At 46.3% G+C, this 24,382-nt stretch overlaps 2 protein-coding genes across 2 annotated transcripts in view; one reads left to right on the forward strand and one right to left on the reverse strand.

Moving 5' to 3' along the window:
* The first annotated feature begins 11,202 nt into the window (after positions 1 to 11,202).
* gpr101 (G protein-coupled receptor 101) lies at positions 11,203 to 13,614 on the forward strand. Its single transcript, XM_067996716.1, has 2 exons — positions 11,203 to 11,347; positions 12,102 to 13,614. The coding sequence occupies exon 2, from the start codon at positions 12,181 to 12,183 to the stop codon at positions 13,552 to 13,554; it is 1,374 nt and encodes a 457-aa protein (XP_067852817.1). The 5' UTR covers positions 11,203 to 11,347; positions 12,102 to 12,180; the 3' UTR covers positions 13,555 to 13,614.
* A 3,910-nt stretch (positions 13,615 to 17,524) lies between these two features.
* LOC137333149 (transmembrane 9 superfamily member 2-like) overlaps positions 17,525 to 24,382 on the reverse strand; it is a 96,675-nt gene continuing 89,817 nt past the window's right edge. Inside the window, exon 17 of the mRNA XM_067997330.1 lies at positions 17,525 to 18,543. Coding sequence (XP_067853431.1) covers positions 18,476 to 18,543 — 68 coding nt within the window. The 3' untranslated portion in view covers positions 17,525 to 18,475. The remainder of the gene's footprint in view (positions 18,544 to 24,382) is intronic.

A 24,382-nucleotide genomic window follows, 5' to 3' on the forward strand; every position in this document is an offset into this window, starting at 1 on the left:
TATAGATGGGTTGGTCAGATGGGCGGAACAGTGGCAAATGGAATTTAACCCGGAAAAGTGCGAGGTGATGCACTTTGGAGGGACTAACAAGGCAAGGGAATACACAATGAATGGGAGGACCCTAGGCAAGACAGAGGGTCAGAGGGATCTTGGTGTGCAAGTTCACAGATCCCTGAAGGCGGCGGAACAGGTAGATAAGGTGGTAAAGAAGGCATATGGGATACTTGCCTTTATTAGCCGAGGCATAGAATATAAGAGCAAGGAGGTTATGATGGAGCTGTATAAAACACTGGTTAGGCCACAGCTGGAGTACTGTGTGCAGTTCTGGTCGCCACACTACAGGAAGGATGTGATCGCTTTGGAGAGGGTGCAGAGGAGATTCACCAGGATGTTACCAGGGCTGGAGCGCTTCAGCTATGAAGAGAGACTGGGAAGATTGGGTTTGTTTTCCTTGGAGCAGAGGAGGCTGAGGAGGGACATGATTGAGGTGTACAAAATTATGAGGGGCACAGATAGGATGGATACTAAGGAGCTTTTTCCCTTCGTTGAGGGTTCTATAACAAGGGGACATAGATTCAAGGTAAAAGGCGGGAGGTTTAGAGGGGATTTGAGAAAGAACTTTTTCACCCAGAGGGTGGTTGGAGTCTGGAACTCACTGCCTGAAAGGGTTGTGGAGGCAGGAACCCTCACAACATTCAAGAAGCATTTGGATGAGCACTTGAAATGCCATAGCATACAAGGCTACGGACCAAATGCTGGAATATGGGATTAGAGTAGACAGGGCTGATGGCCGGCGCGGACACGATGGGCCGAAGGGCCTCTATCCGTGCTGTATGACTCTATGACTCTATGAGAGGGCAGACAGTTTAACATCACCTACGGCCGTGCAGCACTCCCTCCGTACAGGCACTGGGAGTGTCAGCCTAGATTTTGTGCTGAAGTCTCTGAAGTGGGATTTGAAAAGATGAACCTTCTGACAGAGGTGAGAGTGCGGCCCGCTGACCAATGGCCGACACCCTACTAAGCCATTCAAAAAATTTACACTTTAATAGCGTTTACATTGTCTCAAACTTACTTACAGGAAATCATGACTCTCAGATAAATCTGTGACTAACCATTTGTCAATAAATACTTCCATGATGTGTATTGGATACTTTATGAGCAATATTCACGACTCAACACTTAGTCATCCCAGCTGTTATTTCCATTTTCCTGTATGTTGCATAATATCAGCCTCTCAGCACTCCACAACTGCTAAAAGAAGCCACGGTATTCTTAGGTTAACACATCCAGGAACAGACTGATCACGGCACATTCTGGGTTTTATATTTAGAGACCCAGTTAACATCGACTGATCCACTTAACTCCTCCAGCTGTTCAAGTAACAACACATAAAACATACATAGTCAGCAACCCCTCCCTGTGATACACGGGCACTGCATGGAATCATGGAAAGGAGGCCATTCAGCCCATCAAGTCCGTGCCGGCTCTATGCAAGAGCAATCCAGTTAGTCCCACTCCCCCGCCCTATCCCCGTAGCCCTGCAAATTTTTTAATTTCATGTACTTATCCAGTTCCCTTTTGAAGACCATGATTGAATCTGCCTCCACCATCCCCTCGGGCAGTGCATTCCAGATCCTAACCACTCGCTGCGTAAAAAAGTTTTTCCTCATGTCACCTTTGGTTCTTTTGCCAGTCACCTTAAATCTATGTCCTCTGGTTCTTGACCCTTCTGCCAATGGGAACAGTTTCTTTCTACCTACTCTGTCTAGACCCTTCATGATTTTGAATACCTCTATCAAATCTCCTCGCAACCTTCTCTGTTCCAAGGAGAACAATCCCAGCTTCTCCAGTCTATCCACGTAACTGAAGTCCCTCATCCCTGGAATCATTCTAGTAAATCTTTTCTGCACCCTTTCTAAGGCCTTCACATCTTTCCTAAAGTGCGTTGCCCAGAACTGCACACAATACTCCAGTTGTGGTCGAACCATCGTTTCATAAAGATTCATCATCACTTCCTTGCTTTTGTATTCTCTGCCTCTATTTATAAAGCCCAGGATCCCGTATGCTTTTTTAACCACTTTCTCAACCTGCCCTGCCACATTCAATGATTTGTGTACATATACCCCCAGATCTCTCTGTTCCTGTACCCCTTTTAGATTTGTGCCCTCTAGTTTATATTGCCTCTCCTCATTCTTCCTACCGAAATGTATCACCTCGCATTTTTCTGCATTAAATTTCATCTGCCACGTGTCTGCCCATGCCACCAGCCTGTCTATATCCTCTTGAAGTCTATCACTATCCTCCTCACTGTTTACTACCCTTCCAAGTTTTGTCATCTGCAAATTTGAAAATTGTGCCCTGTACACCCAAGTCCAAGTCATTAATATATATCAAGAAAAGCAGTGGTCCTGATACCAACCCCTGGAGAACACCACTGTACACCTCCCTCCATTCTGAAAATCAATCGTTCACCACTAATCTCTGTTTCCTGTCACTTAACCAATTCTATATCCATGCTGCTACTGCCCCTTTTATTCCATGGGCTTCAATCTTGATGACAAGCCTATTATGCGGCACTTTATCAAACGCCTTTTGAAAGTCCATATACACAACATCAACCGCATTGCCCTCATCTGCCCTCTCTGTTACCTCATCAAAAAACTCAATCAAGTTAGTTAACATGATTTTCCTTTTAAAAATATGTGCTGGCTTTCCTTAATCAATCCACACTTGTCTAAGTGACTGCTAATTCTGTCCCAGATTATCATTTCTAAAAGTTCCCCCACCACCGAGGTTAAACTGACTGGCCTGTAGTTGCTGGGTTTATCCTTACACCCTTTTTTGAACAAGGGTGTAACATTTGCAATTCTCCATGATTGATGATGATTACAGCAAATATTTTACTGTATGTTTAAACTTCAAAATTCTCATCCTTATGTTAAATCCCTCCGTGGCCTCGCCCCTCCCTATCTCTGTAACCTCCACCAGCCCTACAACCCTCCGAGATCTCTGCGCTCCTCCAATTCTGGCCTCCTGCGCATCCCCCGATTTTCTTGCCTCACCATTGGTGGCCGTGCCTTTAGTCGCCGAGGCGCTAACTCCATTATTCCCTCCCTTAGTCCCCTCTACTTCTCCAACTCCCTCTCTTTAAGACCCTCCTTAAAACCCACCTCTCTGACCAAGTTTTTAATCACACTCCCTAATATCTCCTTTTTTTTGCTTGATGTCCTTTTTTCTCTGATAACGCCTCTGCAAAGCAACTTGGGACATTTTTTGACGTTAAAGGCACTAATTAATGCAAGTTGTGCTTGTTGTTTACATAGGACAGGCCCAAGCAACCCCCAAATCCAGGCCATGAAGCTCAAGCAAATCATAGGAGCGTAGAAGCAGGAGGAGGCCATTCAGCCCCTCGAACCTGTTCCACCATACAATTATAAACAATTTTACAACACCAAGTTATAGTCCAACGATTTTATTTGAAATTTACAAGCTTTCGGAGGCTTCCTCCTTCCTCAGGTAAATGTCAGGAACTCCTCAAAGCCTATCTGTAATCACCATGCATTGTTCTGTGATTTATAAATGCGTAGGCTTCGAGGAGTTCCTGACATTTTTTTTTTTTTATTCGTTCACGGGATGTGGGCGTCGCTGGCAAGGCCGGCATTTATTGCCCATCCCTAATTGCCCTCGAGAAGGTGGTGGTGAGCCGCCTTCTTGAACCGCTGCAGTCCGTGTGGTGACGGTTCTCCCACAGTGCTGTTAGGAAGGGAGTTCCAGGATTTTGACCCAGCGACAATGAAGGAACGGCGATATATTTCCAAGTCGGGATGGTGTGTGACTTGGAGGGGAACGTGCAGGTGGTGTTGTTCCCATGCGCCTGCTGCCCTTGTCCTTCTAGGTGGTAGAGGTCGCGGGTTTGGGAGGTGCTGTCGAAGAAGCCTTGGCGAGTTGCTGCAGTGCATCCTGTGGATGGTGCACACTGCAGCCACAGTGCGCCGGTGGTGAAGGGAGTGAATGTTTAGGGTGGTGGATGGGGTGCCAATCAAGCGGGCTGCTTTATCTTGGATGGTGTCGAGCTTCTTGAGTGTTGTTGGAGCTGCACTCATCCAGGCAAGTGGAGAGTATTCCATCACACTCCTGACTTGTGCCTTGTAGATGGTGGAAAGGCTTTGGGGAGTCAGGAGGTGAGTCACTCGCCGCAGAATACCCAGCCTCTGACCTGCTCTCGTAGCCACAGTATTTATATGGCTGGTCCAGTTAAGTTTCTGGTCAATGGTAACCCCCAGGATGTTGATGGTTGGGGATTCGGTGATGGTAATGCCGTTGAATGTCAAGGGGAGGTGGTTAGATTCTCTCTTGTTGGAGATGGTCATTGCCTGGCACTTATCTGGCGCGAATGTTACTTGCCACTTATCAGCCCAAGCCTGGATGTTGTCCAGGTCTTGCTGCATGCAGGCTCGGACTGCTTCATTATCTGAGGGGTTGCGAATGGAACTGAACACTGTGCAGTCATCAGCGAACATCCCCATTTCTGACCTTATGATGGAGGGAAGGTCATTGATGAAGCAGCTGAAGATGGTTGGGCCTAGGACACTGCCCTGAGGAACTCCTGCAGCAATGCCCTGGGGCTGAGATGATTGGCCTCCAACAACCACTACCATCTTCCTTTGTGCTAGGTATGACTCCAGCCACTGGAGAGTTTTCCCCCTGATTCCCATTGACTTCAATTTTACTAGGGCTCCTTGGTGCCACACTCGGTCAAATGCTGCCTTGATGTCAAGGGCAGTCACTCTCACCTCACCTCTGGAATTCAGCTCTTTTGTCCATGTTTGGACCAAGGCTGTAATGAGGTCTGGAGCCGAGTGGTCCTGGCGGAACCCAAACTGAGCATCGGTGAGCAGGTTATTGGTGAGTAAGTGCCGCTTGATAGCACTGTCGACGACACCTTCCATCACTTTGCTGATGATTGAGAGTAGACTGATGGGGCGGTAATTGGCCGGATTGGATTTGTCCTGCTTTTTGTGGACAGGACATACCTGGGCAATTTTCCACATTGTCGGGTGGATGCCAGTGTTGTAGCTGTACTGGAACAGCTTGGCTAGAGGCGCAGCTAGTTCTGGAGGAAGGAGGAAGCCTCCGAAAGCTTGTAAATTTCAAATAAAATCGTTGGACTATAACTTGGTGTTGTAAAATTGATTATAATTGTCAACCCCAGTCCATCACCGGCATCTCCACATCATGGCTACCATACAATTAGATCATGGCTGATCTGTAACTTGAGTCCATTTATCCGTCTTTGCTCTACATCCCTTGAATTTTACTTGGAGCACTGTTGGCTGTTACAGAGTCAGTTCAGAAAATAACACAGATGAATATTCCTCAGTCATGTTGGAGTTTTCTATAACCACAGGCCTGTCTAATGTGTTTAAAAGGAACTGATTCCAAATGAAAGAGTTTGACAAACCTTTCTCCCGTTCATTTCCAAACACAGGTCCAAATGCATTGTTACACTTCTCGTACATAACACCCCATGAGAAAAATAACTACTGAAATATAAAACTTTACAGCACAGAAGGAGGTCATTCGGCCCATCATGTCTGTGCCAGCTCTTTGCTAGAGCAATCCAGAACTAATCCCACTGCCCCGCTCCCCCCATAGCCCTGTATCAATCCCTAAACTAATCGCACTGCCCCACTCTCTCCCCATAGCCCTGTATCAATCCCCAAACTAATCCCACTGCCCCACTCTCTCCTCATAGCCCTGTATCAATCCCCAAACTAATCCCACTGCCCCACTCTCTCCCCATAGCCCTGTATCAATCCCAAACTAATCCCACTGCCCTGCTCTCTCCCCATAGTCCTGTATCAATCCCAAACTAATCCCACTGCCCCGCTCTCTCCCCATAGTCCTGTATCAATTAATAACTAATCCCACAGCCCCACTCTCTCCCCATATTCCTGTATCAATCAATAACTAATCCCACTGCCCCGCTCTCTCCCCGTATTCCTGTATCAATCAATAACTAATCCCACTGCCCCATTCCCTCTGCATAGAAAATCGTCCCAAGGCGCTTCACAGGAGCGTAATCAGGCAAAAAATTTGACACTGAACCACATAAGGAGATATTAGGGCAGGTGACCAAAAGCTTGGTCAAAGAGTTAAGTTTTAAGGAGCGTCTTAAAGGAGGAGAGAGAGGCGGAGAGGTTTAGGGAGGGAATTCCAGAGCTTAGGGCCCAGGCAGCTGAAGGCACGGCCGCCAATGGTGGAGCGATGGAAATTGGGGATGGACAAGAGGCCAGAATTGGAGGAGCGCAGAGATCTCAGAGGGTTGTAGGGCTGGAGGAAGTTACAGAGATAGGGTGATCTAAGGAAGGATATACTTGCCTTAGAGACGGTGCAACGAAGGTTCACTAGATTAATTCCTGGGATGAGAGGGTTGTCCTATGAGGAGAGATTGAGTAGAATGGGCCTATACTCTCTGGAGTTTAGTCGAATGAGAGGTGATCTCATTGAAATGTATAAAATTCTTTGAGGGGGCTTGACAGGGTAGATGCTGAGAGACTGTTTCCCCCTGGCTGAAGAGTCTAGAACTAGGGGGCATAGTCGCAGGATAAGGTGTGGGACATTTAAGACTGAGATGAGGAGGAATTTCTTCACAGGGGTTGGTGAATCTTTAGAATTCTCTACCCCAGAGGGCTGTGGATGCTCAGTCGATAATGCTCGAGGCTGAGATCGACAGATTTTTGGACTCTTAAGGGAATCAAGTGATGTGGGGATCGGGCGGGAAAGTGGAGTTGAGGTTGAAGATCAGCCATGATCTGATTGAATGGCGGAGCAGGCTCGAGGGGCCGTGTGACCGACTCCTGCTCCTATTTCTTATGTTCTTATGTTCTAGAGGGGCGAGGCCATGGAGGGATTTGAACACAAGGATGAGAATTTAAATCGGACGGTTTCTATAAAGTGTGGCTGATCGCCAGTATTACACCTGGGCGGCAAGTTGAAAATCTACAGTCTGGATTGTTTCTAAATCCAGATTTAGACTAGAACGTCCACTCGCTGTAAGTCCCTCTTAATGGTACTAACACCAACTTGTCTAATTTAGCAGGCAACGCAACTGGACTTCTATTTGTGACATGACACTGTGCACCAAAGCAGGCTGCACTACGAGCAACACTGGGCTACGACTTAATTTAGATAATGATACAGCACAGAATGAGGCCATTTGGCCCATCGTGCCTGTGCCGGCTCTTTGAAAGACTTATCCAATTAGTCCCACACCCCCTGCTCTTTCCCCACAGTCCAGCAAATTTTTCCTTTTCAAGTATTTATCCAATTCCCTTTTGAAAGTTACTAGTAAATCTGCTTCCACCGCCCTTTCAGGCAGCGCATTCCAGATCAGAACTCGCTGCGTTAAATAGATTTCTCCTCATCTCCCCCTCTAGTTCTTTGCCAATTTAGAAGAACCGAAGCCCAAGGTCTTTGGTCCTTAAGGAAAGGAATCAGTGAAAATAAGACTAAGTCACCATTAGGTGGTAGGAGTGAGCTGATTATGGCAGATTTTTGGCACGCAGCAGGGCCATGTCGAGCTCAACCAGGAACAGACACCTTTCATTGTAAGGGCAGATTAAACCAGCGTCCTACAGATTAACTACTCTGTAGATTCCTTAACATTTTTTTTGAGGCACTAGTGCCCCGACTTTAACTCGGGGCGTGTGTGTGCAACACGCGGAGGCCGGGGAGAGCGGGATGCTCGTATGTGGCCCGGAGAGATTTTAACTCGCATGCGTCTCATTTCCGTGTAGGGCCTGGTGGGAAATCATTCCTGGGCGGGTGGGAGCGGGATTCCAGGCGGCAGGCAAACGCCTCCCCCAGAGGACACAAGGAAACGGTCCCCGTCATAAAATAGGTGGTGGGGGGGGAGGGGGAGGAGGGGGAGGGGGGGAGTTGATTGTGGTCAGGGGAGGGAGATCAAAGCCCAGAATCGGGGAGGCCCAAGGTTTCCTTGTGGGGCCCGGAGAAGCTCTCCTGCCCCCTGGTGGCTCCGACAATGTGCCTGACCTGCGTGATCCAAGTAAACATTGCGTTGCAGTTTTAATGACATCAAAGGACCCGGACATTTAGATATTAATGAGTCTCCGGCCTGCCTACAGCGGGCACCCCAGAGACTGCCAAAAGTTTGGTCATTTTGGGCATCCCATTCTAGTGGCTCGGACTCAGGGTCGCCTCTGACTCAGAAGGTCATGGGTTCAAGACCCATTCCTGAGACTTGAGCACATAATCCAGGCTGACACTCCCAGTGCAGTACTGAGGGAACGCTGCACTGTCGGAGGGGCAGTACTGAGGGAGCGCTGCACTGTCGGAGGGTCAGTACTGAGGGAGCGCTGCACTGTCGGAGGGTCAGTACTGAGGGAGCGCTGCACTGTCGGAGGGTCAGTACTGAGGGAGCGCTGCACTGTCGGAGGGTCAGTACTGAGGGAGTGCCGCGCTGTCGGAGGGTCAGTACTGAGGGAGTGCTGCGCTGTCGGAGGGTCAGTACTGAGGGAGTGCTGCGCTGTCGGAGGGTCAGTACTGAGGGAGTGCTGCGCTGTCGGAGGGTCAGTACTGAGGGAGCGCTGCACTGTCGGAGGGTCAGTACTGAGGGAGTGCCGCGCTGTCGGAGGGTCAGTACTGAGGGAGTGCCGCACTGTCGGAGGGTCAGTACTGAGGGAGTGCTGCGCTGTCGGAGGGTCAGTACTGAGGGAGCGCTGCACTGTCGGAGGGTCAGTACTGAGGGAGTGCCGCGCTGTTGGAGGGTCAGTACTGAGGGAGCGCTGCAGTGTCGGAGGATCAGTACTGAGGGAGCGCTGCACTGTCGGAGGGGCAGTACTGAGGGAGCGCTGCACTGTCGGAGGGGCAGCACTGAGGGAGCGCTGCACTGTCGGAGGGTCAGTACTGAGGGAGCGCTGCACTGTCGGAGGGGCAGTACTGAGGGAGCGCTGCACTGTCAGAGGGGCAGTACTGAGGAAGCGCTGCACTGTCGGAGGGGCAGTACTGAGGGAGCGCTGCAGTTTCAGAGGGGCAGTACTGAGGGAGCGCTGCACTGTCGGAGGGGCAGCACTGAGGGAGCGCTGCACTGTCGGAGGGTCAGTACTGAGGGAGCGCTGCACTGTCGGAGGGGCAGTACTGAGGGAGCACTGCACTGTCAGAGGGGTAGTACTGAGGAAGCGCTGCACTGTCGGAGGGGCAGTACTGAGGGAGCGCTGCAGTGTCGGAGGGGCAGTACTGAGGGAGCGCTGCACTGTCGGAGGGGCAGTACTGAGGGAGCGCTGCAGTGTCGGAGGGGCAGTACTGAGGGAGCGCTGCACTGTTGGAGGGGCAGTACTGAGGGAGTGCTGCAGTGTTGTAGGGGCATTACTGAGGGAGTGCTGCACTGTTGGAAGTGCCGTCTTTCAGATGAGACATTAAACCGAGATCCTGTCTGCTCTCTCAAGTGGATGTAAAAGATGACATGGCACTGTTTGAAGAAGAGCAGGGGAGTTCTCCCCGGTGTCCTGGCCAATATTTACCCTTGCTGTGCACAAACTGGTTGCTAGGTTTCCTTGGGGTCCCTGGGCCATTTCCCACCACAGATGTGCCGACCTAGCAGCGGACAATCTCGGTGCATGTGTGGTCCGTTCACACCACATTGCTTGAGGCTCAGCAGCGTATGACCGGGCCAGCAGAGAGCAGAGGCCCAAAGCAGCCAGGAAGGAAAGTCTTGGAAGAATGGAGTGAGTGAGTGGAGAAGAACCTGTGTCTTTTGAGTTCATAATTATTCCCAAAACTGGAAAATTATCAACTCTTTGGGTGGAAGATGAGAATTTTTTACATCTGTGGTTTGTAAAATATCACCCGTGAAAGGGCATCACAACAGAACAGAGATCTCTAATCTGTAACCTTGTCATGGACCGTCTGCATTCAGCTCCATCCTTTAATTGTATGAGACTGAGGTGGAGGATGTCTGTGTGAAGGAGAGTCAGAGACACAGATGTAGGTAGTCTGATCAATTAGCTCATTTTTAAGATACTGAACCATGTTCCTCGGAGCGAGCCTTGGGCTCAGGGGAACGTTCCCGCCTCTGGTTCGAGGGTGAGGGTTCGAGCTCCACTCCAGGCAGTCCCGGCGAGCGGCGGCTAGAATGTGGTCTCTAAATATTGGGTCGACCTCCAGCGGGGGACTCACGTCTGGTCGGAGAGACCACTGACTCGAGTAGCATTCCCGCCTCTGAGTCAGAGGGTGAGGGTTCGAGCTCCGCTCCAGACAGTCCCGGTGAGTGGAGGCCGGAGCTCTGGCTCTGAATACTGGGTTGATGTCCAGCGGGGAGGGGGGGGTCGGTGGGTGCGGGTGGCCCCCCCCCCCCATTGTAAAGGGTCGGTGGGGAGATTTTTAGACCAGTTGCAGCCCACCAAGGAGAACAGACTCTGAAGATAAAAACCATGAGGAAGACAATGGGAAACCATCTTGACCACTCTTCCCCAGTGAGTGGCTCAAGAATCTCTTGTGTGAGACTGGAGTTAGGACCTGCCCTCGGGGCACATCACAACCGATGGACAATGTTCCCAGAATTGAACATCACTGAGGATTGAAGTGGTGTTTGGAAAACGCAGACTTGTTAATGAAAGCTGACCAGGAGTACAGAAAGTCCCTCAGCTTTCACCATGTCCAACTAAAATGTAAAGCGCTTGTTATTAATATAATCAGACATCAAATATCAAACCTCTGTGATTCTTAATTTATTTGCATTCACACTCGCATTAAATCAACTGTTAAATCAAGAATAATTCCACTAACACTGGGGAGATGAATGTCATGTGGAATGAAACTGAAATTTCCCACGGAATTGATGGGATCGGTTCACTTTCAAAAGGATGAAATATATTCCTGGCGCTTTATATTCCTGATATTTAACGTGAATCTAATCTAAATGCGAATTATTGGCCCCAAACCATTTAAAGTCAAACCGGATGGAATACAGAGCGGATCTCTCCCAACCCAGATACACATCCAAGGGGGGGGAAGGACTTGGCGCAGAGACCTTGTCCACAGTGATGTTGGAGTCTGTGCCTCAATCCCTGCGACATTAGACCCGTTTCTTCCAGCTGCAGCCGCCGAGGGTGGGCAGGTTCCCCCTCCCTCCCTCTCCTCCCTCTCCCTGGGTCTGAGGTCTGTGCCGGACCTCCCACGGTCGGCACTTGCACTTGGGATGAAAGTGGAGCCGGATCGCGCCGCTCCGCCTCTGCGCGGCCACTGACCGGTCCTGGACCGGGGACTGGGTCCATTTCAGCCGGGGAGCCGGGGACACAGGAGGCGGCGAGGATGCTGACTGCAGGTAAATGGTATCTCAGGGGGACAATCAATTCAAACATCATCATCATCCCCAGCAATTCACAGCAAGAAGGAATCAAATCCAGAGCAGAGCTCCGTCCATGGTTTTAATTTATTATTAAACCCGGTTCTAACTTTAACTTCTGACCCATTCTGATTAGATTAGGTTTTCACCACGGTTTTGGGGGGTTTTTTTGGATATTAAATTGGGCCACTCGTAAAGGCAGAAAACCGCCTGAAATATTCCAGGAGCTGGGAGTCATTTTGAGAATAAATCTGCTGAATGTCACATTGAGTGTGGGGGGGGGGGTGGAGGCTGGGGAAGGGGGAAAGGGGGAAGAGTTTCAACCAGCCCTGGGGTGGGGTTTCATTGAGTGGGGGGTCAGGGGGCCTGGGGAGGGCGAGATCAGGAACCAGCTCTCTGATGGAATTTCATTGGGTCAAGGTCAGGAATCCAGGACGAGTTGGGGGGAGAGGTCATTGACCAGCTCTCTGAGGGTAATTCATTGGGAGCCTCGGGAGGAGGGGTCAGTAACCAGTTCTGTTATTGAGTATGAAGGGCGAAGGCAGAGGGATTAGGTCAGTGACCAGCTGTGTGATGGGATTTCACTGGGTGGGGTAAGGGAGCCTGAAAGGGGGAGAGGGGGTATCAGTGACCAGCTCTGTGATGGGATTTCACTGGGTGGGGTAAGGGAGCCTGAAAGGGGGAGAGGGGGTATCAGTGACCAGCTCTGTGATGTGGTGTCATGTAATTTCAGGTGAATCTGGGCTTGAACAGCACAAAGCCCGAGGAGCTGAAAGGATGAGAGGCTCCCAGAGCCAGCCAGGATTCCCGGGATGGAAGGAGAGTTTGGGAATGATCTGCCTGCCCGGAATTATTGGGACCGATTGAGGAGAGTGTTTCTCTGTGGGTGGAAGGGCCTGGACGTCCCTCATTACTCGGAGATGTCCGGGCTCACGCTCCACAGTAACGTCAGCAACTCAACGCTTTGGGCTGGGACTTGGAGCCCATCTGCCGGGGACCTGCTGAGGATAGTCCTGGTCTCAGCCATCCTTTGCACCTCTCTGTTTGGCAACACGGTGGTGCTGATGGTGTTCCAGCGGAAACCCCAGCTCCTGCACATGGCAAATCGGTTCGTCTTCAACCTGCTGCTGGCCGACTTGCTCCAGACTGTCGTGGTGATGCCATTGGTGATTGTGGGCAGCGTCCCTGGGATCCAGCCATTGGACAGGGGGCTCTGCAAGGCGCTGGTGGTCTTAATGCATCTCTTTGCATTCGCTGGTGTCAACACCATAGTGGTGGTCTCCATTGACAGATACCTGGCTATCATCCACCCCCTGTCCTATCCCACCCGAATGACTCCCAAGAGAGGCAACAAACTGATTGTTTTTACCTGGCTTCTTGGTACAGCCCAGAGCACTCCCCCTCTCTACGGCTGGGGCCAAGTGGGCTTTGATGGTCACAGCTTCTGCAGCTTGGCCTGGTCATCCAGTCCCTCCTACACCCTGCTAACCACGCTCTTCACCTTCTGGTTGCCCGTCTGCGTCATGCTGGGCTGCTACTGGATGGTGTTCAGGGCGGCTCGAAGGCAGAATGCTCTAGTTCACCCGACCCATCCTAACACCCAACCCAGGGGTTCCGACATGACCAACACTTCCACCTCCAGCTCAGGGCTCAGGGCCCGCCACCGGCGTTTTCATTACCACTGCAAAGCGGCCAAGGTGGTCTTTGTCATCATGTCCTCCTATGTCCTCAGCATGGGGCCCTACAGCATCCTAAGCACCGTGACCATCAGCAGGTCCAAGCCCCTGCCTCCCTGGCTCACCACCTCGGCTCTGATCCTCTTCTACTGCCAGTGCTGCATCCACCCTTACATCTACGGCTACATGCACAGGAGCGTCAGGAGGGAGTTCCTCATCTTACTCTGTGGCTCTTGTTCCAAGCAGCTGCAACCCAGAAACCCAGCGCTGGACAGTTATTTTACTGTGACAGACGGTAGGATTTTCCACTCGCATTTTTCTGTGGTAGCTTCTCGGGTCTGTCCCCTGAAATCTTGGGAAGGGGGGACCATCTCTGCATTAACCCCCACGGCGCTCACCAGACCACAGAGTCCCAAAGGCTATCGCAGGGAGACACTTTCGACCAGCTGCAGCTCAGAAAATGAGCTTCACCTCCTGCCCAGCCAACCGTCTGACCAGGGATTGAAATAAAACAATGTGACATGGTCTGTCTGACCCTGAAGAGCCGAACCAATGAAGGGGAGAGTTTATTTGTATATGTTGAATTTGTTTTAATCTCGAGTTTTAAATGTTAATACAGTATCTGCAAAAATTTGTAATACAGTTGTAGAAAAACTTATTTTTTATGGGTAGAAAATAGTGTGATTTTCTAATCAAATGCAGGAATAGCTGATTTGAAGTGCGAATGTGTAATTTGTTAAATCGTCTACAAATTATGGTCCGGAAATTCACACCGTGGAATACTAGCAAATGATCACACCATATCCGTTATTTTAACAGTGGGGTTATCCCATTTAAAATAAATGGATTCATCCCTGCACAAGGACTACAGCAGTTCAAGCTGCCAACTAGGGAGGGGCAATAAACGAGCACCTTTTGAGCTCCATCCACATTCTACGGGCAAATTTTTTTAAATTGCTGGGAAAGAAATGTCAGGCCAATAAGTTTAGGCACCAATTCACCCATTGTTACTTCACATTCTACAATCAAGTGTTGCCAACCCTCCAGGATTGTCCTGGAGTCTCCAGGAAGTAAAGGTTAATCTCCTGGACACGAGCAACACCCAGGGGGAGAAAAACCATAGGGGCTTCAAAATAAGTTGTGTTTTTTCATTTTCTGTGAACACTTTTTTTTTTTAAAAGTTATAAAAATATTGGAGATGTTTTTTTTTAAAAATGGCTGTTTGACAGAGGGTTAAGAATCATCCAATTGGGTAACGAGGTGTCTATTGGTTTTCCAATTAGTGCGGGAAGATGGTGCCCCAGGAGGATGGATATTTCGGGATGGCAGGAGTGGGGGGAGCGGGGCAGTTGGAGACAGGAGGTCATGTGATGAAACCTCCAGGAATATGTCCAACCCTAGTTGCAATTCTTATACTTGCATTTTTTTTTTAAGTTGCATATTTTTTTTTTAAGCGTTTCATTTTGTCACCTGTGCGATTTTTAGGTTTGGGCAGATCGCAGTTTTGCTAGTCTGACTCCAGTCCTCAACGTGGTATCAAATGGTGAGGAGTGATTTTTTTTTCACAATTTCTCAATTATGCTAATTTTGTTATATAATTAAAAGTTGTGGAGGACGAGAGAGAGTTCGAGGGCCAAGTACAGAAGTCACTAAAAGCTAGTGGACAGGTACAAAAACTAATTTAAAAAGCTAATGGAATGTTGGCCTTTATCTCAAGAGGGTTGGAATACTAAGGGAAGTTATGTTACAGTTGTATAAAGCTCTGGTTAGACCTCATCTGGAGACCGCGTTCAGTTCTGGGCACCGCACCTCAGGAAGGATATATTGGCCTTGGAGGGGGTGCAGCGCAGATTCACCAGAATGATACCAGGACTAAAAGGGTTAAATTATGAGGACAGGTTGCATCGACTAGGCTTGTATTCCCTTGAATATAGAAGATTAAGTGGTGATCTAATCGAGGTGTTTAAGATGATTAAAGGATTTGATAGGGTAGATAGTGAGAAACTATTTCCTCTGGTGGGGGAGTCCAGAACAAGGGGGAATAATCTTAAAATTAGAGCTGGGCTGTTCAGGGGTGATGTCAGGAAGCAGATTTTTGTTAGGCAAGGGTATTAAGGGTTATGGAACCAAGGCGGGTAAATGGAGTTGAGGTACAGATCAGCCATGATCTAATTGAATGGCAGAATAGGCTCGAGGGGCTAAATGGCCTATTCATGTTTCAATTGTGTTAGGCACATGTGCTATGCTTAAAGTGCCACACTTTTTTTTTAAATTCATTCTCTGGATGTGGGTATCACTGGCAGGCTAGCATTTATTGCCCATCCCTAGTTGCCCTTGGTTTGATACAACTGGGTGGCTTATCAGGTCACGTTGGGAGGGGGGCAGTTAAGTGTCAACAACTTGTAAAGGGATCATTGCCCATTAAGTCCTGAGTGACTGATGTAAATGAAGCAAGTCATTAATAGAGTCATGCTGATTGCCTGCAATATATCACAGGCAGAAAATCACCAATGAATAAATACCAAGCAGGAGAAAAAAGCTGCCATTAAATTGATGAAATCAAAATACAGTATGAAAGTGCTTTCAGCTGGCATTTTGGATTTTGTTACCAGAAGATATAGTTAAAAATAAAATTCAACAATAAAAAATTTTGGAAAAAAAAAACTTACTTGTAACAATTTTCCAGGGTATGTTGGTTTATTTCTGTCCTGAGATGCATTCTACTCCATTTCTGGAAGTTGAAGTTGAAGTATTTACTTGGGTTTCCTGACTATGACCTACTCCGGTTCCTATGTTCCCAATATCACACCATTGTGCCCCAGACTTTGTCCATTTTCTGTTAGCATTCCCAAACCCCAGATTTCACTGTTCCTGCAAATGCCTCTAACCCCATCCTCTGCTCCTGGGTCTATCCCGAGCTACTCCTTTCCCATTGCCCACCACTTCCTTTCTTCACCCAATGCTCACAGCCTTCTCACTGTCCAGTGCGCACTCACCATATCACCTGAATGTTTTCTATTCTGTGCTCTCTCAAGTGCTCCCATAATCTATTGACCACCCCCCCCCCCTCCCTCTCATGTTCTGACAAGTCCAAGATGCCCCCAAATGTTCCCAACCTCTTGACAACTGAACTCTTAATTTTTCTCCCCTTCCCAGTAGTCAAATGATGTTTGTTTCTTTGGAGATTTGTGTGTTATGTACTGCAGCAAGTGTATGTGCATTCCACACCCTAGTTATTCCTATGTCTCTGAACACTAATTAGTGTAGGGTGATGGGCAACTTTTGTGGCCTGCACCCAATAGGTCACAAGATCCTCCACCTCGACCACAGCCCTGCCTTGCTCGCATACAACCCCAGATCCCAGAGGTAAAAGGGACATTGTAGCTAACCCACTGAACCAGAGATTATTTTTTAAAATCATTGGTTCATCTCCAATAATATCACATTGACAAATTACACAGAATGTACAGCATAACAGGCCATTCAGCCCAACTGGTCGATGCTGGCATTTATGCTCCATGAGAGCCTCTTCCCCCCCTTACTTCATCTAACCCTATCAGCATATCCTTCTATTCCTTTCTCCCTCATGCGTTCATCCACCTTCCCCTTAAATCCATCTATACTATTTGCCTCAACTACTCCTCATGGTAGCGCACACTACATTCTCACCACTCTCTGGGTAAAGACGTTTCTCCTGAATTCCCTATTGAATTTATTGGTATAAACTTGTGTTCCTGACTACCTGCTTACTTAATTTCTTGGGTGACGGTTGAATAAGCTTAAGTAAAACTTCCAAGAAGTTAGTTGAGAGACTTCTCCCTGACCTTCAATATAATATTGATATCTTGGAGTTTCCCAATCTTTGACCAGTTTCATTTCAGGGATGTCATTTGATTGGTCCAGGAGTACATCTTTAGATGACATTATTCTACATATCTATTCATATTGGGGGTGGGGGGGGGGGGAAACTGACTTTTTTCAAATCTCTAGTCTTGTTTGAACGTAGGAATAGGCCATTCAGACCTTTGAGCCTGTTCTGCCATTCAATTAGATCAAGGAGTTGAGATACAGATCATCCATTTACCTGCATTTGTTTCATTATCTCTTAATACCCTTAACCAACAAAAATCTATAAATCTCAGTCTTGAAAATTTCAATTAATCCCCAGCATCCTCAGCCTTTTGGGGAGTGAGTTCCTGATTCCCACTACCCTTTGTGTGAAAAGGTGCTTCCTCATTTCACTGCTAAATGGTATAGCTCGAAATTTATTATGCCTTTGAGCTGTTAAATGTTGCTGGATTCTGTGATCACACCTGGTGCGTGTGTGTATTTAATACAAGCCTAACTATACCCCCAAAGGTGACATTTCAAAATGTAAATGCAGCTTGAACAGATTCTGAAACAATTCTTTCTTGTAAATTGATTAAAGAGAAACATTCACTGTGAAGATTTATTAAGAACTCTACACAGGAAAAAGGGGGTGATTCATCTTAAGTTTATTGAACAAATATTGGTATATGTTCAAGACATAATCAGGCACTGAGGATAGATAACAAAGCCACCAACCTGTGCTGTTTAACGTGCTAATTACACAACTCCTTGTTCAAATTAATGTGGATCTTGGGACTATTTACAAAATATCACAGTACAAGAAAATACAGATAAAAGAGCATCAAATCATTGCTGCTGTTTGGAAAATGGGAACAAAGTAAAATCCAACTTTAAACAGAAAAAAAAATCAGTTAATGCAACTCCATATATATTTACATTCAAAAGGAAAATACAGAGTGTCTATGTACAATCAATTGATATTATTGCAATTTTTTTTAAATGCAGAACTTCAAAACTTTTTTTTAGTAAAATTATTCAATTATCTATTTAAGCACAAATTTTGGAACTGAAAAACACCGGAGCAAAGTGACATCTTTGGAATAAACACAGCAGGAGTCATTCCTCAACCCTGTGCTGCCGGCGGAGAAGCCTCGATTGGTGGGAGTGCGGGCACACTGCTGGGTGTGATTTTCCAACTATTCAGATGCATCATTGGAAAACTGCGCCCAGATAGCCCACATGACTTCCTGTTGGGCGAGACACCCCCGCCAACGGAGTCAGGGAGTGAACCCAAGCATGCACTACAAACCAAAATGAAAAGGAAAAAAGCCTATGCATCGAATTGAAGACTTCTGAATGTATAGTTGCCAACCAAGCTTTTCCTGACATGTTACTCTAAATCGTTACGTACATGATTGCAAAACGACAGTGATCATGAACTAAACTATTTTTTTTTAAACTGTCGCTGTTATCCTAGATTTGCAATTAAAAGTTAATAGTGTTCTCTAGAAAATTTTCAGGAATTGAAGCTATATGATAAATATTTAAATGCAAAGAAAAAAAAATACACATCGCAGCCTGCTCCATACGGAACCCATTGTTAATCCACTTTCACAACACTATAAATCTTGTTGACGAACCAAAAGCAGGCAAAAAATCCAATAGTCCCTGAAACAAAGAGAAACAGTTAATAATAATCGCACGTGAACCGATGATTGTTTTGGTCCACAATACTTTCATCAAAACCTTCTAGTCAAGGTTTAATCATCACTTTAGGGGGTTTCAGCAATAAACCTTTTATTTAAATAAACCTCTTTTTAAAGAGGTAACAGCAATAACAGGTTTCCTGTTCTAGTTCTGGTAATTTCCTCAGTACTGGTGTTTCACTGACGTATTCAGATAGCTTTAATTAATATTTGTAAACAATTTTACAACACCAAGTTATAGTCCAGCAATTTTATTTTAAATTCACAAGCTTTCGGAGACTTCCTCCTTCCTCAGGTAATTTACCTGAGGAAGGAGGAAGTCTCCGAAAGCTTGTGAATTTAAAATAAAATTGCTGGACTATAACTTGGTGTTGTAAAATTGTTTACAATTGTCAACCCCAGTCCATCACCGGCATCTCCACATCTTAATTAATATTGATAGCTTTATCATAACACTGCTCAAGGAATGTGGCTTACAGTGGTCTCCTGATCGTATAAACAACACTTTTGCCCCTTGCTGTAATATACTCAGGCTTGAAATAAAAAACATGTACACCTCAATGACACAGATACAGGCCATCACAGATTTATTTCTAACACTATTTTGTGTTCAAAATCATGAACAATTTTGACAAGGTAAATAAGGAGAAACTGTTTCCAGTGGCAGAAGGATCAATAACCAATGAACACAGATTTAAGGTGATCAGCAAAAGAGCCAGAGGCGACACAAGGAAACTTTTTTAAAAACGCAGCGAGTTGTTGTGATCTGGAATTCACTGCCTGAAAGGGCGGTGGAAGCAGATTCAATAATAACTTTCAAAAGGGAATTAGATAAATACTTGAAGAGGACAAATTTACAGGGCTATGGGGAAAGAGCAGGGGAGTGGGACTAATTGGATAGCTCTTTCAAAGAGCCGGCACAGGCACGATGGGCCGAATGGCCTCCTCCTGTGCTGTACCTATTATGATATATCTCCAACTTCTAAAAAAAAATTAAGATGCAAGTCGGTTTCTTTGTTCCTCCCTCCTCAAAGCCTCTAATTCTCAGTTACTTACATTATAAATTTTTTGCTTTACCTCCCACAGTGGATTTACAACATTTGCTTAATATTGAAATACTTTAATTTCTTCCCCCCCCACCTTTCTCCCAACATCTGAAGTGTCTGCCTGGCTGATAGCACTTCCAGCTCCAAGTCAGAAGGTAGTGAGTTCAAGTCCCACTCCAAGGCTGACACTTCAGGGCAGTACTGAGGGAGTGCTGCACTGTCAGAGGTGCCGTCTTTAAGATGAGACATTAAACCAAGGCCCCACCACCACTGTTCAAGTGAACATGAATAGTGCCATAGTATCTTTTTAAGGAGCAATGTCCTGGACAACATTTATCCTTTAACCATCACTGGTCCTTTATCTCAATGCTGTTTGTTGGGCCTTGGTCTGTGCAAAATGGCTGCCGCGTTTACCTGCAGAACAGTGATTGCACTTCGAAAGCAATTCATTGGCTGTGAAGTACTTTGGTACGTCCAGGGGTCTGAAAAGTGCCATCAGAAACCTTTTCTTAGTTATTTGTACTCCCCTCCCCAATCACCCAAGTTTCCCGAGCATCCCTATCTCAGTTAAGAATCAACCTGGCCTCAGCCCCGGCTCTCACATTGTAATCACAGAAGAGCAGTATTCGACAGGGCAGTCTCTTATGAAGGCGTCCTCTGCAGTCAATGGATGTACGCCTGTTACACAGAAGTGCCCACTTACAGAGGGGATTGGTTGCTGGGCAGGTGGCACTGGGGGAATGCCCATTGGGCAGAGGTGCCCACTTACGGGGGGGTGGAATTAGTTCCTGGGCAGGTGGACAACAGAAGAGTCCATCGGCTATGCCAACCAACCAGAATAAGGTTGGTTTTGTAGCAGTTCTGGACTGGCAGAGGACAAATCAGTATGCATCTGGACAGATAGTGCAACAGTGGTCCACGAAATCAGCCAGCGGGGTGGGGCTCAATGACAATCCCTGTCGGGATCTGGTCTAATTGGCTTGCTGATGTTTGATTTTATAAGGTAATACAACAGTTTCCCCACATTACAACAGTGGCTACATTTCAAAAGTGTTTTATTGGCTGCAAAACAATTGGGACCACCCAGGGATGTGAAAGTCTCTATATAAATGCAAGTTCTTTCTTTACCGTCCTTCTTCCTTTCTGTCTCCCTACAATTAGAAATACCCTCATCTATCAGGGACTCGTCATACCACCTCTTGGCAGTTTGTTCCAGATTGATGACTCTTTGTAGGAAACAAAACATTTCCTAGCATCTAACCTAAGTCTTTGCTCAGTTTTTATAGACATGACTCCTAGTCCGACCATCCCCTATCCATCTATATTGAATGACTATCTAAAACCTTCATTTTAAAAACCATGAATTAAGTCCTCTCTAAATCCACATTTCTCCAGAGTAGGTGGCCTTAACTCGAGAGCCTATTCTCATAACAAAGATCTCTTCAATTTAGTAGCACCCTGGTCGTCCTCTTCTGCACCTTCAATACCTTTCATTTGTGGGGACCAAAATTAGGCACAATAACCCAAGTGCAAATGTGCTAGTGTTATACAGGCTATGTAAACTCTACTCTTCCTTTTGTTCTCCGTGATCCTAGCAATAGAACCTAAAAACCCTGTTTCCCACTAGCATTCTGCTTGAGTACTTTATAATGACTGATACTTTACTGCCCACAGGTGTCTTTCCTTATCCATTTCTTTTAACCGGCATTCCCTTTGACCAGCGCGTGTAGATGAACTGTGTCTTGTGTATAGTGCATATACGCAGGCTGCCACGCCCCAAAAACATCTGTCGTACTTAGGGTGTCACAGCTCACTTGTCTATAGGGCGAATGATCATGATGGGCTGAACGGTCTGTTGAGATGATTGCCTGAAATATCCCATTGATCAGTCAAAAAAACACTTCCATTCACTGGCAATTTGCTGTGAGGCAGCACCAGAAAAAACATTTTTGTTTTACTCATTCTCAGGATGTGGGCGTCACTGGCAAGGCTGGCATTTATTGTCCACCTCTTGTTCTACTGAGTTTGATAAAACTGAGTGTCTTGCTAGGACACTTCAGTGGGCAGTTAAGAATCAATCGCGGTGTGGGACTGGATTCACATATAGGCACAGACTGGGTAAGGACGGCAGGTTTCCTTCCCTACAGGGAATGAACCAGTTGGGTTTTTACGACAATCGGACATTTTCATGATCACTTGCACTGACACCGGCTTTTTATTTCCAGATTTTTAAAAAAAACTGAACTCAAATTCTCAAATTGCCACGGTGGGATTTGAACTCACGTTCTCTGGATTATTGATCCAGTAACACAACCACTACTATGGTACCCCGTTAAAGCCTAGATTATGTGCTCAAGTCTCTGGAGTGGGACTTAAACCCTCTGACTCAGAGGTGGGAGTGCTACCACCGAGTCAAGGCTGACGCCTGATTTTTACGAAAAGCACTGCTTTCAACTGTCTGCAACATCAGCTTCATTCTCTGTTATACTGATGCCCAAGTGTCTCATTGCTTTGATGGTGTTCGCTGTACAGACTGGTCAGTCCCAATTCCCAGTACTGACTGATTTGGAAAGTGAAAACACTGGCAAAATGTGAAAGACTTTAAGCACGCGAAAGCTAACCTGCTCCAGCCGACAGATATAGAAACAGGAGGAGGTCGTTCAGCCCCTCGAGCACGTTCCCCCATTCAATGAGATCATGGCTGATCTGTACCCTAACTCCATTTACCCGCCTTGGCTCCATACCCCTTAATACCCTTGGCTAGCAAAAATCTATCGATCTCAGATTTAAAATTGTTAATTGAGCTAGCATCAACTGCTTTTTGTAGAGAGAGTTCGCCACTTCCACCACCCTTTGTGTGAAGATGTGTTTCCTAACTTCTCTCCTGAAAGGCCTGGGACTTTATAGGACATGGGTTAGGAGGCCGCATGCATCAAAACCCGCTACATCATAACGTTTTCACGTGTGTGCTTTATCCAGACCTAATCAAGATGGGCTTTAATCCTATAGTATGTGGTGGATGCTTAAATGGAGGGGATACATTTTTTTTTGTATAAAATGTTTACAGGAAACACTTTGGCTCATTTGTAAAATTCAGGTAAATCATTAATGGTGAGAACAAATTTTTAAGACAGACACTAATGGAATACCAGTCTCCATCAGTTGTAACACAGATACAAACCTATTTAACGCTTAAAATCTGTTGCAAGGTGAAAAATTAGATTTAGAAACTACTGTTAACTAAATCCCAGAAGTAAATTGTGAGGGCCCCTTCCTAAATCCCAAGGTTGGCTAGGTCGCGGGGGAACTTTTCAAACTTTTTTTTTAAAGTTAGCAGGAAGCCAGCACGTCATACAGCTCTCTCGGCATTAAAATGTAACTGGTGGTCAGAGCTCTGCTGGTTCTTGGGCAGAAAACAATGTGGGAGTCAGCAGGGCAAAACTAGAGTTTTGGACCTCACATCAGAAAATAACATTTTGGGACACAGTAGATGAGTAATTTGAGACAGGACAAGTGGTGAGTGTAACAGGCTCGGGAGGATCAGGTGACTTTGGACCTATGGTTCCCAAAGCTCTCCCCCACTGAGGGTTTTCCTCACCTCGTGTCTGGGTCTGTGGTAGACTAATTGATAGAGATTGATTGCCCTGATTAGTCAACAATCCATTATCATTGTATCAAGTGACTACCAGGATAGTAGACGAACTGGATGGACCTTGGTATTTTCTCGTCTAACAGTTCCTATCACACGGTAATCGGCCCATTACTGCAGTCTTCAAAAACACACACTCCTATTTCCCGAAGACAAGCCGTTGCTGTTTCTCCTGCACATCAGATTTTAAATTCTAATAACCATACTAAAAAGACAAAAATTCATGAATTTTTCAATTCATTCTTCTAGATATAAACAGTAATTAGCAACTGGAATATATTTTAAACTCTCCTTTTTCCAGTGTTTGAAAAATGTCTATTTGGACACAGCTTTAATTCTGTATATGCATATAACAACTTTCATTTTTAAATGATGTACTGCTTATTAATTGGTTATCATTTGAAGTTAATAAGTTGCCACAACAGCAGTAACCAGGGCTTCTGAAGCATCTATTATTCTCCATGGCGACTAAAATATATTTACTAACAATGCACATTGAAGTTTCAGAATCAAATGCTAATTTTCAGATATGAAACCTTTGAAGTTTCCCCCTCCGCGGTATCAGAGCCATAATTAAACACACTTACGCAAAAAAAATGATGCAGCTTTGTCTTTCTAAGGTTCCCCTTTAGTTTGTTTAACCCTCTGAGCACTGCGATGAGTTTACTCATCTGGGGGCCATTGGGCTGTAGGGACCAACGACAAGTTTACTGATTGGAAGTAGCACTTCCTCAGTTGGATGGTATTTTCCCATCGATCTGTCGCACTTCATTTTTCCATTGACGGGAAAGCTGCACTGTGAGCAGATCTTCAATTTAATTTTTTTTCTAATATAAAAGTCCTCCCCACCTACAAACGACAGGAAGAGGACAAGCGATTTGACCCATCGAGCTTGCTCCATTTTGTTAGCAGTGGCAGCTCTACCTTTTCAATCGCAATTCCAGGTCCTCTTTGCACATCCATTAATACCCTTATTTCTCAAGTATATCTCTCCCTTTTAAACACCTCAGTTGATTCTGCATCTGTGGCCTTTTGCAGCAGTGCATTCCTGCAACCCTTTATGTGAAGAGATTTTTGCTGTGTTTGTTTTTAACCCAGTTTAGCTC

This window comes from Heptranchias perlo, chromosome 15, assembly GCF_035084215.1.
Source record: "Heptranchias perlo isolate sHepPer1 chromosome 15, sHepPer1.hap1, whole genome shotgun sequence".
Lineage (NCBI taxonomy): Eukaryota > Metazoa > Chordata > Chondrichthyes > Hexanchiformes > Hexanchidae > Heptranchias > Heptranchias perlo.